Source organism: Haliotis cracherodii, unplaced genomic scaffold, assembly GCF_022045235.1.
Source record: "Haliotis cracherodii isolate W230 unplaced genomic scaffold, xgHalCrac1.p SCAF_15, whole genome shotgun sequence".
In the NCBI taxonomy this organism is placed as follows: Eukaryota; Metazoa; Mollusca; class Gastropoda; order Lepetellida; family Haliotidae; genus Haliotis; species Haliotis cracherodii.
The window spans coordinates 24,424,485-24,443,721 of NW_027266270.1; the positions used below are offsets into that span (position 1 = coordinate 24,424,485).

The 19,237-nt window shown below is 40.6% G+C and overlaps 1 protein-coding gene across 5 annotated transcripts in view; it reads right to left on the bottom strand.

Moving 5' to 3' along the window:
• The window catches only part of LOC139462404 (kinesin-like protein KIF21A), a 114,457-nt gene that overhangs the window by 50,370 nt on the left and 44,850 nt on the right, over positions 1-19,237 (bottom strand). For 4 of the 5 annotated variants that reach the window (XM_071244099.1, XM_071244097.1, XM_071244101.1 and 1 more), the window contains exons 5-18: positions 16,952-17,008; positions 15,398-15,490; positions 11,849-11,977; positions 11,163-11,330; positions 10,084-10,199; positions 9,639-9,834; positions 7,376-7,565; positions 6,315-6,381; positions 4,395-4,625; positions 3,905-4,049; positions 3,431-3,506; positions 3,111-3,146; positions 1,047-1,241; positions 154-353 (exon numbers count right to left, since the gene is read on the bottom strand). In XM_071244099.1, the coding sequence (XP_071100200.1) occupies positions 154-353; positions 1,047-1,241; positions 3,111-3,146; positions 3,431-3,506; positions 3,905-4,049; positions 4,395-4,625; positions 6,315-6,381; positions 7,376-7,565; positions 9,639-9,834; positions 10,084-10,199; positions 11,163-11,330; positions 11,849-11,977; positions 15,398-15,490; positions 16,952-17,008 (1,899 nt within the window). The remainder of the gene's footprint in view (positions 1-153; positions 354-1,046; positions 1,242-3,110; positions 3,147-3,430; positions 3,507-3,904; positions 4,050-4,394; positions 4,626-6,314; positions 6,382-7,375; positions 7,566-9,638; positions 9,835-10,083; positions 10,200-11,162; positions 11,331-11,848; positions 11,978-15,397; positions 15,491-16,951; positions 17,009-19,237) is intronic. The other variant, XM_071244100.1, reaches the window with a different exon arrangement.

The following is a 19,237-nucleotide window of genomic DNA, read 5'->3' on the forward strand; positions in this document are numbered from 1 at the left end:
ATAGTCAGGCAGAAATGCCAACATTAGAGACTTGTAGTGTTACCATAGAGGTCTAGATCATTTTTGTCATTAAACATATCCTGTGACTAACCATGGGTCTGGGTAGACATGTGGGTACCCGGATCGTACTCAGTACCCACTCAGCCAACCTACCTTAGTCTTCTTCATCTCCTGCATCTCGTGCTGCAGTGTCTTGAGCTGCTTCTCAAAGTGACTCTGGTTGCGCACCATCTTGGCATGTTCCCTCTTTGCTGCCTGCATCTTCTTCAGCTCCAGCTGCAGGTCTGTCAGCTTCTTGGCAAACTCATCCTTCACCTTCTTCTGCTTGTCATTCGACTCAGACTCAAGTTGACCTGTGGGCAATAGCAGTCAATGCCTGAGCGACTGAATATTCTTAATGCAGAAGTCAGCATTATTTCAGATCTATCACAGCTGATGGTGAATAGTTTGGACAGACTGAGAAAATAAACAATGATCCTCTTTCTTACGACAAGCATGGGATAGTGGGGACCAATTCTTCCCCAGAAACCCAAAGTGGTATTCAATTTTAATCAATTTAATCAATGGAGTATGCATGCCAGTTTGTGAATGATGAACACTGTATCAGTTAAGAATTGCTGACTAACCAACATTTTCTCGAACCTTGTCCCTCTCAACTTAGCAACATTGGCTAGGACCTTGTTCTTCTCAACTTACCAACGTTGGCTAGGACCTTGTCTCTCTCAACTTACCAATGATGGCTAGGACCTTGTCCCTCTCAACTTACCAACGTTGGCTAGGACCTTGTCCCTCTCAACTTACCAACGTTGGCTAGGGCCTTGTCCCTCTCAACTTACCAACGTTGGCTAGGACCTTGTCCCTCTCAACTTACCAACGTTGGCTAGGACCTTGTCCCTCTCAACTTACCAACGTTGGCTAGGGCCTTGTCCCTCTCAACTTACCAACGTTGGCTAGGGCCTTGTCCCTCTCATCTTACAAACGTTGGCTAGGACTTTGTCCCTCTCAACTTACCAACGTTGGCTAGGACCATGTCCCTCTCAACTTACCAACGTTGGCTAGGACCTTGTCCCTCTCTATCTCCGTCTCCTTGATGCGCTGCTGCAGCTGTATAACCTTCTCCTCATACTGCTGCTTGATGGCGTGGACCTTCTTCTGACTGTGCTCCAGCTCCTCAATCAGGCGCTGCTTGATGGTGATCTCACAGGTCAGCTCAGCCAGGTCCTCATGGATGTGGTCAGAGTCTAGGAGCAGCAGAATACCAATAAGTCATTTCACGGCCTGTTTCAGGATTCATACATACTAACCTACATGCAAACTGTTTGAATGGCATTCTAGAAGCTGGTGAGTAAATAAGAAAACGTACAACTCTAGCTTAACAACAGTGTAAGAATCTACATCAAAATGTCTCTATATGCAATAAACCAGACGTTGTTACCCATAAAGTTGTATGTTTTCTTATTTGCCTACATGTAGTATTTTGAAAAGATCAAAATGATTCATAAATTTTAAACATCTTAAAAGTATTGCCATCCTGCTATTTCAAGGAAACAGTATAAAAACAACAGACAGACAGTAATTCTGCATTATAGCCAATAAGACATCATGTATAATTTTGTTTCTTTATCAATTATTTTGAAATATACTGTCATGTAATCATGCCTCTTATTAAAACAGAATCTTAAATTTAGCACTATTTTACAGGTATTAGTAAATTTATAGAAATATCATATTGTGATGAATCCAGTCGATGACAGACATGATTTTAATGTTTAGGGTTGGATCAATTACTGACCTGGCCATCAATCATTGGCAATAACTTGCTGAATATGTTTCAGCAATGGTCTGTGCATTGTGTACTAAGCAATGACATTGGTGAAGGGGGTTGGAAGCATATGTGGCCAGTTACTGATTACCAGTTGTGGTGCAGTACTTGTTCATAATCCTTGTGTAAACAATTCACTGATCAAAGAATGAAGTTTCAAGGAATGTCATCTCACTTCAACACAATATCGCCTCCTTAAAGCTATAACAATTCTACATTTGTCTACAATCACAAACTTTCAAATCTTGGGCAAGCCATTTTCACAACATATTTACTAAATGAATAATATTGATATGTCAAACACGGTATGTTCTACTCTGAAATGAAAAAAAAACATGCAAAGTCGTGAACTATAGGGTACAGTTTCAACAAAATATTACTGATTATGTATTTTCAAACATAGAGACACCAACCAGAGTGTTGAACATTCACAGGAAATATCACAAACACCATAAAACCATAATGTTTCTATATCACAAACTCAAATGTCCTTGGAATACAGACCTCAGTGGCACATTGTGTGAAATGGAGTTTGAGGGTGCAGAAATAAAATGAATTCACTGTACAAACTCACAAGCATGTTACAGAGGCCAACATTATATCCCAAGATATCACTGCGTTTCTAGAAAAATATATTCATGTCATCTCTGGAATAAAGATCTAGTCTTGAACATGAATATCTTCCAATATATTCCATACTAACAAAGAAGGAAAAAGCCCAAGTTCATCAAAAGGAGATCAGTCTTGGGCTACCCACTTAAATAGAATTCCCACATTCAGAACTCTTATATTTCTGAATATTACTATTTGTATGTTGCAAGAATTATTGGTCTATCCATTATTCTGCATCATCAAAACAGGACCGGATTGTATACACTACGTTCCTCAACCACTGGCTAAATCACCCCGGATAGTTCCAGCAAGAGGGAAACCGGCAAGTCCTCTGACCAATGAGCACTCAGATTACATGGCACACATGGCAATATGTCTCAGGCACACCTACTTGACGTATTACTGAAGGGTTCACACACAACTTATGCACAGAGTAGGGCTCATTTGACTTCTATGATTAATGCATGGCTTCTTTTCGACAAAAAATAGAGATGATTCACTACTTGACTATATCAGGTGATGAGGAATGTAGTGCATACAAATCTTGTGAAGTAATGACAATGTTATTCTATCCTGAACCCAAATACAGACAATGTTGGCCACTGCAGCATGGGACACGATTCTGGCAGGATATATGTTCTGACCGTGGAAAGCACATCAGGGGAGACAACTCTACCTGACCAGAAGCGACCATAATCCAGGAATAGTTCAACTGTTAAGAAAATGTTACTCCATTCTTACAATAATTATGACTGAGATATAGGTCCACCCATGATTACATAATCAAGTTCAAATGTTGTTACATCTCTCTTAAGAAGATAGACACATGACAAGAAGTCAGCTTTAATTTTAAATTTATTACCATTCCAGGAACGTGGCGTTGGTCTGATACTTTATATTTGATTCAGAAAGCCTGGTGTTAAAAGCGTTAATTGTTAATATCCATCAACTACTTAGAAACAACAGTGCCTACAACTATCAGCATGTTATACAGACCTTTATCATCATCGGAGTCGGATTCAGAAGAGCTTACTTCATCCTCTGTTGTGTCTTCTTCGTTACCGTCTTCAATCTACAGAGCCATAAAAATGACTACAGAGTCAATATCATTTGAAACCATAAAAGTTATTTTTGAACATCTTTATGAAAAGAAACTGCGAAAACCAATAACATGAATTATGGTACATTCAAGATTCCAGAACTGTTTTTTATGTCATTCAATATAATCAATACCATTATTATGTAAACATATATGTGACAATATATCTTTGGGACAAATAGATCTATTGGAAATAAATTCACAATGATACTTAACACTGACGACAGTAAAGGTGGTAAGACTTATCGTACGGGGCCTCACTCCACAAAGTGATCAAAGCCCAAAGATGTTAGAGTATAGTCGTAGCCATAGGATCACTTTGTGGAACGAGGCCTAGGTTTATTTCCTGTCTAAACAAGTCAGATTCTCACATCTTCCTCGTCATCCTCCTCATCCTCCGACTTCTCCTGACTCTCTTCATGCTCCACCTCCCCTGCCTCCTCCCTATTCTCCTCCAAGTCCTCCGTTGCTGGCCTCTCCCCCCCTCCTTCTTCACCCTCATTCTCCTTATCACTTCTGAAAGCAGGAAGAATGCATTTCAACATCACTTACTGGTTTGATCATTCATTATTGACCTAAAACAACACATACATACAGTGAAATCACCCTAAACCAGATAGTGCTCCAACCAGTGCCATGTGGCAACAACCTGTTAATACCTAAGTCTGGGTCATGAAGCCAGTGATCGAAACCATGAGCATTAAAACATCACAAAAATACAAGAGGGTGAGCCCGGTGACACATGGTGTCCACTCCATCCTCATTACAGTCAGCCCTTACAAAAAGTAGAGGGTAACGGGAATCCATCCTGAAATGGAATCCCACAGAAAACTGCAAAATTATTAAGTTTCCATCCCTTACCCCTGATTTGATTGCCTTGACTTGGACCTCTTGACTTTCTTGAGCTTCTTGACATCCTTCTTGGCCTCATCGATGAGCGCCATGACACTGTTGTCCGGGGATAGGGGGTAGTCGAAAACCCCAGACGGCGGGAATGAGGTCGACATTGGACTGACCATCAGTCGAGAGGGACTACGTGCAGAATATTTCTGGGCCTGCGTAACCATAGACGCTGACTCTGCCAGTTTGGCCCTGAAAACAGACACCAGATATTCTTTATTCATAAAATACATCACAACTAATTAAGACAATTACAGCATTGGTATTAAGTGCCTTTCTAAAATAAACACCCTCCGACCAACTTGTAGACCAATCCAGAGCCCCCTACTATGACTGAAATTTTTCTTGAGAATCCTTATTTTCTTATGTATATTACAGAGAGTGAGTTGGGTTTAACGCCGCTTTTAACAATATTCCAGTTACATCACAGCGTTGTGTATATTACAGATTATTTTACAGAGAACAGAAGTGTAGAAGGGGCATATAATTGCCAAGCTTTCGTTTTGACATTTGAACTAAGTTTGTGAATTATTGCTTCTTGTGTATGGTCTTAATAAGTGCCCACTAGCCCAGACCAGTTTTGTTAATGTCAAATGTATCATAAGGACTAATAGAACAAGTATTTGTCACAGAGTGACGAAATATCCCCCGCCTGTACACCATAGTACCAAATATGAAGACAATCCAGCGATTAGTTCTTGAGATATTGTGGCAACACCGTTTTCCAACTCCAAAAACAGATTTGCCTGCTGTGACCTTGAAAATGGGGTCAAGGTCACCAAATCTGACAGGTGTATGCGGTGTCTGTATATACACCATAGTTCCAAATATGAAGACAATCCAGCGATTAGTTCTTGAGATATCGCGGCAACACTGTTTTCTAACTCCAAAAGCAGATTTGCCTGCTGTGACCTTGAAAATGGGATCAAGGTGACCAAAACCGACTGGTGTCTGCGGAGTCTGTATATACACCATAGTTCCAAATATGAAGACAATCCAGTGTTTAGTTCTTGAGATATCGCGGCAACACCGTTTTCCAACTCTAAAAGCAGATTTGTCTGCTGTGACCTTGAAAATGGGATCAAGGTCACCAAAACCGACTGGTGTCTGCGGAGTCTGTATATACACCATAGTTCCAAATATGAAGACAATCCAGTGTTTAGTTCTTGAGATATCGCGGCAACACCGTTTTCCAACTCCAAAAGCAGATATGCCTGCTGTGACCTTGAAAATGGGGTCAAGGTCACCAAAACCGACTGGTGTCTGCGGAGTCTGTATATACACCATAGTTCCAAATATGAAGACATTCCAGAGATTAGTTCTTGAGATATTGCGGCAACACCGTTTTCCAACTCCAAAAGCAGATATGCCTGCTGTGACCTTGAAAATGGGGTCAAGGTCACCAAAACCGACTGGTGTCTGCGGAGTCTGTATATACACCATAGTTCCAAATATGAAGACAATCCAGTGTTTAGTTCTTGAGATATCGCGGCAACAAACAGGTGGGACGTACGGACGGACGTACGGACGGTCGTGAATACTATATCCCCCGCTTCGCGCTTTCGCGCGGCGGGGGATAATTACTAATAGAATTACGTAACAGAATGAAAAGAAACCTTGGATAATTGAGAATGAGCCCTTACGCCCTGTACTAAAGAGCATAGCATAAGGGTTGAGGTCTCTATTACAAATATTCCAGCAATATAATAACAGGCTCTATGCATTGGGTTAGTGGGCTGAGGATTACTCACATTTCACCAAGATGCAACTAGATGAGGGACCCTTGAGTTAATTTGATTATGTATTCAACACATGTGTGGGATTAACTATGTCAATAGTTTCAGTGTGTTTCAGTTTACTGTGTCTACTGATGGTAATCACCTCAGATCCTCAAGTTCTTTCACATAACCAGTTATCAAGTTCGTCACTGCCTCATTCGATGCCTCTCCTGTAAAAAGAGGAAATTAGTTTTAAGTATAACAAAAATTGCCAGAGTTAGTGAGTGAGTTAAGTTTAACGCCGCTTTGAACAATATTCCAGTTATCACCCAGCTTATCAGCTTAATGTGGGAGGAAAGCCCAAAGTGATGCAGGTCTAGGGTCTACCACCTTGTTGAAAACCATGAGCATGGGTATGGTGCTGGCAAACCTTGAAACATTATCAGGGCGAACCAGGATTCGAACTCATAATCGTACATTTCGGGTGTTTTCAAGGGAAGCAACTCTGCACAGCAAATTGCCGCACCTTCAGCAACCAGTGCCATCAACATTGACCAGAAATGGTACATGCAGAGAGCAATAGAAAAACGTCTGGATTTTGTCTTTAACTTGTGTCATCAACTCTGACCTTGCTGCACGATACTGTGCAAGTTTAAAGCATTAGAAATCATTTTCTTCCTAACTTCCAGCTGCATCAAAATAGAAAAAGATAAAATTATCTATTTCTATTAAAGAGACAGATTTGATTTGATTGTTTGTTGTTTAATGCCGCACTCAACAATATTCCATCTATATGACGGCGGTCTGTAAATAATCGTGTCTGGACCATGATATCATGAGTATCGATCCATGCAATTGGGATACAATGACATGCATCAACCAAGTCGGCGAGCCTGACCACCCGATCCCGTTAGTTGCCTCTTACGACAAGCATAGTCGCCTTTTACGGCAAGCATGGGTTGATGAAGGCCTTCTCTACCCCGGATTTTCACAGGTCTAAAGTGACAGAGTTGGGATTAACAAAGTTATAAGGGTATGTCAAACACAATGACTCCGATCGGGGAGACCCTTGGATTCAAAATTTGTCAAGGTGGATTTCTGTACAGCGAACATGTCTATTAACACCTGTTTTAAAAAAACACCTCAATAACTTTTGACAGTCAAAATAACGTTAGGGTATTATTGTTAAAAGCATAAAACTGTTCCAGAAGTGGGTAAACATACCATTAGCACCTGTAACAGAAAGAACAGCTTTCTCTGCCAGTAATTGAGAGTTCCTAGCCTTCAGTGTCTCCACTGTGTCATTCAGAGCCTTCACTCTCTGACGCAGCTTGTCGTTCTCCATCAGCAGCATGTTGTTCTCATGGTGCATGTCACTCATGCTCGCCACACCATCAGTAACAACAAGCTTGCCCTGCAACAATCATAGTACATGTCACCCTCCACACCGTCAGCATCAACAACACCCTTTCCTGCCACAATCATGGTACATGTCACTCTCCACACTGTCAGCATCAACAACAACCTGCCCTGCCACAATCATGGTACATGTCACCCTCCACACTGTCAGCATCAACAACACCCTGCCCTGCCACAATCATGGTACATGTCACCCTCCACACCGTCAGCATCAACAACAACCTGCCCTGCCACAATCATGGTACATGTCACCCTCCACACTGTCAGCATCAACAACACCCTTTCCTGCCACAATCATGGTACATGTCACCCTCCACACCGTCAGCATCAACAACAACCTGCCCTGCCACAATCATGGTACATGTCACCCTCCACACTGTCAGCATCAACAACAACCTGCCCTGCCACAATCATGGTACATGTCACCCTCCACGCTGTCAGCATCAACAACACCCTTTCCTGCCACAATCATGGTACATGTCACCCTCCACACTGTCAGCATCAACAACACCCTTTCCTGCCACAATCATGGTACATGTCACCCTCCACACTGTCAGCATCAACAACACCCTTTCCTGCCACAATCATGGTACATGTCACCCTCCACACCGTCAGCATCAACAACACCCTTTCCTGCCACAATCATGGTACATGTCACCCTCCACACTGTCTGCATCAACAACAACCTGCCCTGCCACAATCATGGTACATGTCACCCTCCACACTGTCAGCATCAACAACAACCTGCCCTGCCACAATCATGGTACATGTCACCCTCCACACTGTCAGCATCAACAACACCCTTTCCTGCCACAATTATGGTACATGTCACTCTCCACACCGTCAGCATCAACAACAACCTGCCCTGCCACAATCATGGTACATGTCACCCTCCACACTGTCAGCATCAACAACAACCTGCCCTGCCACAATCATGGTACATGTCACCCTCCACACTGTCAGCATCAACATCAACCTGACCTGCCACAATCATGGTACATGTCACTGTCAGCATCAACAACAACCTGCCCTGTCACAATCATGGTACATGTCACCCTCCACACTGTCAGCATCAACATCAACCTGACCTGCCACAATCATGGTACATGTCACTGTCAGCATCAACAACAACCTGCCCTGTCACAATCATGGTACATGTCATCATCAACATCAACAACAACCTGCCCTGCCACAATCATAGTACATGTCACCTTCAGCATCAACAACAACCTGCCCTGCCACAATCATGGTACATGTCACTCTCCACACTGTCAGCATCAACAACAACCTGCCCTGCCACAATCATGGTACATGTCACCGTCAACATCAACCTGACCTGCCACAATAATGGTACATGTCACTGTCAGCCTGAACAACAACCTGCCCTGTCACAATCATGGTACATGTCACCATCAATATCAACAACAACCTGCCCTTCCACAATCATGGTACATGTCACCGTCAGCATCAACAACACTCTGCCCTGCCACAATCATGGTACATGTCACTCTCTACACTGTCAGCCTCAATAACACTCTGCTCTGCCACAATTATGGTACATGTCACTCTCCACACTGTCAGCCTCAACAACACTCTGCCCTGCCACAATTATGGTACATGTCACTCTCCACACTGTCAGCCTCAATAACACTCTGCCCTGCCACAATTATGGTACATGTCACTCTCCACACTGTCAGCCTCAATAACACTCTGCCCTGCCACAATTATGGTACATGTCACCCTCCACACTGTCAGCCTCAATAACACTCTGCCCTGCCACAATTATGGTACATGTCACTCTCCACACTGTCAGCCTCAACAACACTCTGCCCTGCCACAATCATGGTACATGTCACTCTCCACACTGTCAGCCTCAACAACACTCTGCCCTGCCACAATTATGGTACATGTCACTCTCAACAACAACCTGCCCAGCATTACTCATGGTACATGTTGCCCTCCACACCAACAGCCTCAAAAACACTCTGCCCTGCCACAATCATTGTAAATGTACAGACAGCAAGATGCTAACTAACATTCCAGGGTACTATATTAAATATCTGCATACCGCTTTGTAGTCGACAAGTTCCTGCTGTAGCATGGCTATCTCTGCCCGCAGAGCGGCCATCTGTTTGCTGGCCTTGTCCTGGTTGGCGATCACCTTGTTCTTGATGTTCTTGGCACGGTTAGCATACTTCAGTGTGTTGAGAGTCTCCATGAAATCACGGTCAGACGGAGAAATACAAGCAATCATCAGAGTGCGACTGAATGGAAAGGAAAGAATAGCTGATTAAGTTCTAAAACAAAAAACTATAATGGCGATGGAGCGTTGGGAACTTAGTTGCTAACTATACAAGTATGACATGCGCTCAATCTCAACTTGGGTTTTGATAAATTTTATTAAAAGGGAACTTGGGAAAATGAAATATCGAATGAAATTCAGCTGAGTTTGAGGAGAAAATCGTCAAACTTTGTGTTTACTTTGCGCAACATGGTCTGAAAGTTATTCTCACCTGTTACCACCAAGCGAGTCTTGTAACAGTCTTGTCAGCTTTGAGTCCCGGTAGGGAACATGTGAACCTTTCTTTAACTTGTCTCCTAATGCTGATATCACATTACCTAACGCCAGCTGAAAATGGAACAGTCTGTGCAAGATTACTGAATATCCACATAGTACTTTAAAACAACAATAATGAAGACTGCATGTTTTCCCAACATTTGTTGATAATTATTCATAGAGGAATATAGTGATAACTTTTGTGACCGTGTCACCATTCATTGCATTTTCTCGGAGGAAATATAGTGACAAATTCATTCCGTAATCATATCAAACCTCTGCAAAAGAAGCAGATCAAATAGAAGTGATACCAGGTGTTCGAAAATTTTGTGTGTATCCTGTGCCACCAGTGGAGAAAACCAACTGCACTATTACTGATGTACAATATACATCAACCATCACCAGGTAACTGCAGGATTCATATCCTCTAACAAATACTCACGCTTATAACCTTGAAGTATACAAAATATGGCAAAGGACATACCGACTGAATACACTATTTTGGGAGCAGCAAAGAATCATATATCTGAGCTAGTCTCAGTTATTGTATGCCAAGTACTGAATAAAGTGAATGAAGGCTGCTTCATTAACTCAGTAGTCAGCAATAGCCCAGCTGTACCACTGTGGCCTGTAAATAACCAAATACGGACCAGAAAAACCACTGGTTGATAATAGGAGCAACATCCCAGGCAATTAGGATTCAATGATATGCATCGAACCTGATCTATTAAGTCACCTATGATACAGAGGTTATTCTACCCCAAGATCCCTACAGTCCCAGGGTGAGTGAAAATGGTTTTACGCCGCTTTATGCAATATTCCAGCAATATCACGGCGGAGGACACCAGAAATGGGCTTCACACATTGTACCCATGTCGGGAATCGAACCCGGCACTTCGGCGTGACGAGCTAACGCTTAAACCACTAGGCTACCCCACCGCCCCTGAAATTCCAGAAGACACACCTATCAGTTATCTATCCATACCAACACACAGAAGCATAATGAGTTATCTGCCGACCAGAACTCCTCCCTACCAGGCCACAGTTGATGGATATGCCTTCCTTGGCTCTCTCCCCTGTAGCGCCAGTTCGCTTCAACCTCTCTGACCCGGCCAGATCAACAAAGTGGAACTTGGCTGTCAGGGTCTCGAACTCATTGATGGACTGTGTGGAGTCTGTGTCCTTGCCCTCATCCAGCAGGGGCTGAAATCAATCAGATTTTCCGTTACAGCAACACAAAGGTTAGTCCATGACCTTGGACATAGTAGTATTACATACGAGTACAAAGAATTGATACCATAAATAAAATTAATACATTTTCAAAGCATTTCCATGCTTCTGATCTATCATAAGAAATTATGTACTTTCGTGAAGGAGAAGCATCACAGCGGATGGCCGCAGAATTTTACCACTAGGCAAAAGTAAAATCGCGAGTTGGCATTTAAAAGTCATATCACGTGCCTACTAAATTTGATGGATATGCTTATAATGGCAGTCATTGTAGACATTTAGCACTTTGCTGAACCAATAAGTAAGGTGTTGACAGACTAAGAATATAATGGCACAACTCTGGAATTCAAACCCACAATCAGCAGATCTTGACATAACTAAGGAAAATACAAACAAAACAGCGAGTCTTAGTACCACTGGATCACCGGTGCTTCATCTCTCACAAGAATTTACAAGAATTTATTTAGATGATAATAATATGACAAGGTTACCTCCTCCTTGACCATTCTGTGCTGCTTGATGTGCAAAGTGAAGATGGCGTGGGAGCGTGATGACTGGACATTCATGTTAGTGCTGGCCGTGGCTCTAGACAGGGCACCAATGTTGAGACACTTCATAGTCTGTAGGCAAACAAAAGAAAGTTTATCCAGACTTGAACAAAATTTTGCATTGCAGAATTGAATTAATTCTCTTGCTCATCATAAGGCATCCCCTTCTCGACTTGTAAAATGAAAGTGTGCATGTGATCTATTATTGCAACAAGTCTGTTCCATTACAATGTTAGTTACATTGTTGATTGACTTTAATCACACAGCATTATGTTCAGCATGTGCTAACTCATTCCATCCACCTCTTCCAGTATCCCCATAAAAACATTATTAATGTGGACCATAATTAGTTGATTACAATCAGAATTTTGAATTGTGGTATAAGGTGACATTTCCATGATTACCTAAACTAACATCTAGTCTTTGAAATGAACAAATCTTATCGAATTTTTTTTATATTTTAATAACAAATATAATAAAAAGGAGTCTAGAGACTTTCTTCATTGATACTGTAGTAATCTAGACTTGCCAAACATTATAGACTTGCAAGGGCTGAATTGGATGTATTTGTACCAGGGTCTGACTATGACAGCCTAATGATTACCTGAAGCCATACACAATCGCTTTTCCTAAACGGTGGCATCTTTTGATGCAAGGTGACAAGCAATGGCTCCAAAATAAACTCTTTTCATAAGACACGACTTTATTTTTATCAGCCCAATACTATGGCATTGTAGCCCAAGCTTCTACATTTCAGTGTAGTTGATGTCCAGAATATGTGTGCAAGAATCAACCTCATGAAACACTTGGACCAAAAATATCTTGCATGTGACCTTCAATATATAGAGATCACTACACTCCCATGTGTCATACTGATGTTCAAAATGAGTGTCAGAATTCTTGTATTTCCCCTGAGTGAGAGTGAGCGTCATACATGAATTCTTACATGAGTTTCTTCAAGTCAGGATGACACACACATGCAAGTGTAATCATTTCTTTATTACCCATTATTTATTACTCCTTTTCAGCTCCCTTTTAGAAAAACGCACTGATCACAACCGTTGTCATAGAAAACCACATCTGTCAACAATGGTTCAGCTATGATGTCATTTCAAGTGTGACGTCATTCAGACCTTACATCACAAATAAGATTTGAATGGCGTCAACAATGACATCCGGATGACATAAACAATACACTGGTGTACATAAAGTGATATTTGCCCTTGGGCACATACCATTTTTATGAACTGTTATTACTAACCCTGTTGGAGATAAAATAAATTATGACCTGTTGAGTATTGAGAATAGGGAAAACTCAGAATATCAAGTAAATTTGGGAAAATAGCCATTCAATTTATATTGGATCAATTCAGTTGATGTCCAGACTGTGTGTGCAAGAATCAATCTAATGCAGGATTTGAACCACAATTCCATCTTGTATTTGACATGCAATATAATGAATTGCCAAGAAGTCACAATGACCTGCTGATTTCAAAAGCATATCTGATGCTGAAACTGATCAGCCATTGCCAAATAGCTATTAATTTCACCACTTACAAAATAGCAATTGATGGCAGTTCAGTAATTTTCCACCAACTTTTCAAATGAAACAAAAAACCTCATAATCATATTTCAAAGCATTAAGCATCGTTCACCAAGAATCGGTGTCGCCGAGTCAAATTCACTCATATCAATATCAAAGCAATCAAATCCTATTGATTCTCCAAAACACAACATGTTAAGTTGCTGCCAATATCTGATCAGGAACATCCACACAGGATTGAGTGTGTATTTGGGATTCAGATGAGTGTAGGGATGGTGCATGGTCGTTGCAGTTCCGTCTCAAAAACACTCAATATGGCTCAATGGCAGTCAAAGTCTACATAGGTCTAACTGTACAGCCAGAAAAATGGAAGAGTGCCAGAAAATTAATTCCAGTTCCACCACCAAGTACCAAAGTAGCCCCTGAGTGTTCCTCTCGTCTCAGTGATATATCAGATAATCAATAACATAGAATTTTTGTTTCATGAGTAAGATAGCAGTACTTATGGCTGGGACTGCATGGATAAATAGCTCTTAGGTCATAATCAGCAATTTTGAAGACATATTGCAGCAAGAGACACAAAGGCAGATGACCTTCACTGAACGCCAAAACGAGTATCAAAGCAGCTCATCTGCATAAGATAGGGGCTGGCTAATTACAGGGCTCAACTCCTGATGTCTGATCAGTACTGATTAGTAGCTAGTCTCATAGTTCATTTCTCTCAGTAACCTTACAAGAAATGGGTGATCACAATTGTACATCATTATGCTGGCAGCATTCCAGTAGCACTAGAGACTGGCCTGCATCAGCCACCAGAGTATTTAAATGAAACCAAGCAGATGTGTATGTGTGTCCTTCTATCTGAGTACATGTAGAATGGGAACAAATCGATCAATGGAACTGAGACTGTACTATGACTTGAAGGTACAGTCACTTCCACAACACTGTCAACTCACCCCTCTCCTCAGGCAATGGGTCTCATTAATGTTACACACATATCCCCAAGGCAAACATGAATACACCATCTCTGTGGAGTGTTTCCAGCAATGTGACAGACACCAAGACTGTGACCTTACCTGTCCTGTGCTGCAAGTCTACTTACTGATTCACAAAACAGTTCCTGTCCCATATGTACCGAAAAAACTTCTATAAGTGAATTTGTCTAAAAAAAACCATCTGCTACATCTTTTTTACATTGTCCACATAAGAAATAACGAGGCCCACTGTAATCCCCAAGCAGAGGCAATCAATGTTGTTGTTCGCAAGTTCATTCAATGTTCAATACAAAAACTAATTTGAAAGGTCCTTTAGACTTTGATATCCATCAGCCTGTTGTGTATGATTGAATCGGACCAAATGAGAGGCACATCTGTTCATTTATCAAAGTCGTTTGAGGCGACTAACGGGATCGGGTGGTCAGGCGCGCTGACATGGGTGATGCATGTCATTGTGTCCCAATTGCATGGATCGATGCTCATGATATCAATCACTGGAAAGTCTGGTCCAGACTCGATAATTTACAGCCCGCCTTCAAACATCTGGAATATTGCTGAGGACGGCATTAAACAATATAAAAACAAATTTATCAAAGGGCAGTCAAAATAAGGATCAAACTCGGCTAAAAGGACAGTTTTGACATTGAGAATACTGAAGTGTCACCTTCACTTGTTTCCGAAACACGGTAGCACCTTGTCTCCTGTATGTAAGACAGACTTGCTATTTGCTTTGTTTTACTGAGCAATATTCCTGCTACATGGCACCGGCCTGTAAATTATGAAGATTGGGCCAGACAAACCAGTGGTTGATATTAGGAGCAACAATCAACATGTACGCTGACATGCTCTCAACTAAGTCAACAAGCCTGACCACACAATCCATAAAGATGCATCGCATGAAAGGCATAGTTCATGGGCACCAATTATAACCCAGCATTCCTACAGGAGACTTACATCTTCTAGCGACACGACAGTGCGAGTTGTGACCCCAACAACGTAGATTCCTCCAGCTGCATCCTCGTGGATCTTGATGTGAGACTTGCGGCCCTGAAGTCAACAGTGACAGAAGTTAAACGACATAACATAGAAATAATGCCTTTCATCATGGAATGGGTCATTTATCGATGCGACATGTAAAACATGTAAATGAGGGCTCTTAGCAGAAACTATGTTTAGTAGCCCTGTACATAGATGTGAGGTTTACATACTCAGTATTGCATAACATTCCATAAATAATTAGATTGTGGTTCCCTGATGTGTCGGTGCTTATGGATTCGTTTGTTTGTTGTGTAACGCCGCATTCAGCAATACTCCAGCTATATGATGGCAGTCTGTGAACAGTCGAGACTGGACCAAACAATCCAGAGATTGATGTCATGAGTATCGATCCACGCAATCCCTGATGCGATGACATGTATCAATCAAGTCAGCGAGTCTGACCACCCAATCCCGTTAGTCACAACTTATGACAAGCACAGTCGTCTTTTACGGCAAGCATGGGTTGCTGAAGACCTATTCTAAGCCAGATCTTAACGGATCCAGTGCTTATGAAACAGTCATGGAGGCAATCATTTGTCACAAAATAATAAAAAGGGCTGTTTACTCAGGCTTAATATTCCTACTCGGTTTCTAAAGTTACTATATAGCAATATGTGATTAACTTTGATTATCATAGAATGACATTAAATTATAAATAGATTATTACCTTTGTCGTGTGCTTCTGTTTTGTAAACATGATATATCAGAAAGAAAAGGATTTGCATAAAGCTCACCAAAGACTCCAGAAATACAATTATTACAATACAGTTGTGATTTATGATATATGACTATACACTCGCCTTATGATCATATCTATAAACAACAGTTATAAAATCATAGAGAAGATCAACTTTGGATTCTCTTTTTTAAGTTATTGTTACAATCCTCTTCACAAAAAGGATGTCAACTTATCTATGCAGCATTTTTTCATTTTGAGTACAGACATGTTTCTTCCTTTTACTAGTCATGTTTGATAAGTCTTGACAGGCATATATAAGTTGGAAGAACACAAATACATCTTCAGGTGAAATGAAAGAGCAAGAAGTAGCTCTGAAACATCGTGATGAAGAATCAAAAAAGTTGTTATCTATAAAAAGTGTCATGTATTCAAGTTTAAGTTAAATGAATATCACAAAGCTTTACTTTTTGCCAACTGTTAACATAATGAGTGCAAACAAGTTTGGCAAGACAGAGGAACCACATTTCAGTTCAAGACCGAGAGAGTTCATGGTCGCTAACACTGTAACAGAACAAGGACCAACATTGTCACAGGTCTGCGAGTCATTAAAAGACATGATCTGAGAACAAGTACTCCCAAAAAGTGTATTACTATTACACAAGTAGTATTTGGAAATCAAGTGTGTACTGGATGGATTTTTAACTAAGACATCTACCCTTGCAGTGATAACAAATGGTAATATATAAATTTACTTTATCAGGTATGAATCCATGCTGAAAGATAGTATTTACCCTTGATTCTGGGTCCCTTGTTGTGTCAAGTAAATCCAGGATTTCCTCATTGTACAACTGAAACAGAAAAACAAACATACAGACATTGAAACAAGTCTCATAAGGGATATTGATTTAACACTATTTGTCTACTTGAATAAGCAGGGGAGGTACCACAGACATTTCAGCATTTTCATTTTTTAAGAAATTGACAAGATCAAATTCAAGAGGCCACATGCATAAATACATCAAAGTTCTGGATCTGTATTTTATACAGCAGGATCATTCAGAATTGCAAGGAGTGGATGTGGGTTAGGCAGACATGTAATAATTCGTCCATTTTGTCCAACATGTACATGCATTCGGGAGATGGAATCTCTTTAAGATATGGTTTTCAGCTAGCCACAAACAATGTTTCAGAGATAATGCTCAGAATTGTTATTGATGAATAAAATATTTTTGTATATAGAATTAGATCAACTGCTCTGATTATTGCCATCACATTTCAGATTATCTGAAGTTTTGAAGTATTTTATTAAGGCATGATAACGCTGAGTGTCATAAAAACAGTTCTAGAAGTCATATTTTCAATCATAAATGGTGTTAACATTGTGTATATATATTTTTTCATTATACAGAATAATATAATACCAATGATATCAACTTACTTAAGTAGAACATGAGTTTCACTTAGTCAACAAATGACAAACATACAGACCATACACTGTCAGAACTCTTTATACAATATTCACCTTAGTTAGCACCCCGGGTGCCTAGAATATTGAAATATGAAAACTATACACAACAAATTAGTAGTGAACAAACTTAGGTCAAACTAACACTTCAAAAATTAACTATTACACAATTATATATGGATGTTCTGCACGGCAGTTCTCTGTATAAAAAGTCTGTAATATTCACTAGAGAACACAGACTTTCATGTAGACTTTCAGTAGCAGGCCCTATTAATATTACCCACATGTTGATCTAGAAATTGGTCAAGGGGTGCTTATTGGATCAGGGTGCTTTTTACGGTGAATATGGTATTCATGGTTCAGAGTTCTTTTATTCAATGTTAATAAAAACACTGATTACCATTTACAACTTTTCCCCAGCTACTATCTATAATGCATCATTTGGAGAATGTTTATGAATGCAGCACCGAGAGTTTTAAACCATAAACTACACAACTTGCTGTATAGCAAAGAGATTTATTAGATAACAGAACAAAACCCCTTTTCTTCAGCCAGACCTGACCAGTTATCTGTAATGCAACTTCTCTCAGCGCACACTTCAAATACACATTGTTCACTGCACAACAACTAAATCAAACAGTAAATCTAACGTGCATATTTCTCCTTATCTCAACCACGTGTGAAACAGAACGCACTGAACAAGGCAAACGACTTGCTCTCTCTCTCTCAACTCGCCAACATTTCCGTGGGTTACCAAATGTAAACAAACGTGGCAGGCATGTGCCATCTCATTAATACATCAAAGCGAACAGGAGGTGATTTGTTATTCCTGGTGGGTCTTACTCCTTCAGGCATAACAGTTGTGTTTCCCTGTACTGATCGGCAGTGAAAGTGATCATAGCTGTCGCTCAGGTGAGGAAACTGTCTTCAAGGCGCTATTCTCACCCTCAAGTGACGGGGATCATGTTACCCCAGTAAACAGTGTGCACACTTCAAGTCAACAATCTCTATACACGAAGACGGGATAGAAGACTCAATTATCTAACTTCTACTTCATGCAATTTGACATATTACACCTCGGATGTTATATCAACTGCTACCGTTGGTATCACTGTAGCAGGTTTCCCCCATGGACAGGTAGTTTCAGTTACGTTGCTGTTCAAACACACACGCTTCAACAGGAATGCAAGATATGTTTCCTGCAATCTCTGGTAGTCTCTGCCCATTGTTACTTTGCAGGAGAGAATGTCAATGAACTTGCTTTACTTGCACTTAACTGTTTACCAAGGATTCATAGACATTAATTAAAAAACCTTTACCTCGCAAATGTCTTGAATGAAACTACAAAATTTGTATAAGGACGATGCCCAAAGTAGCATGATTAGATCTATATCCTTGATGATACTTAAAAATATGTTATCTTCCGACTCTGTTCAACACCTGAGGCCATAATTACATATAATGCTTAATTTAGATTCTATGACTCACAATCCATTTGGCAATATATCACTTTTCTCAAACATTGGACTACTTGTGTATTGTAGAGCAATGTGACATTCAGCACATGGTTTCCTGTCACTCATCGTATTCCATACAAGAAAGACAACACCAT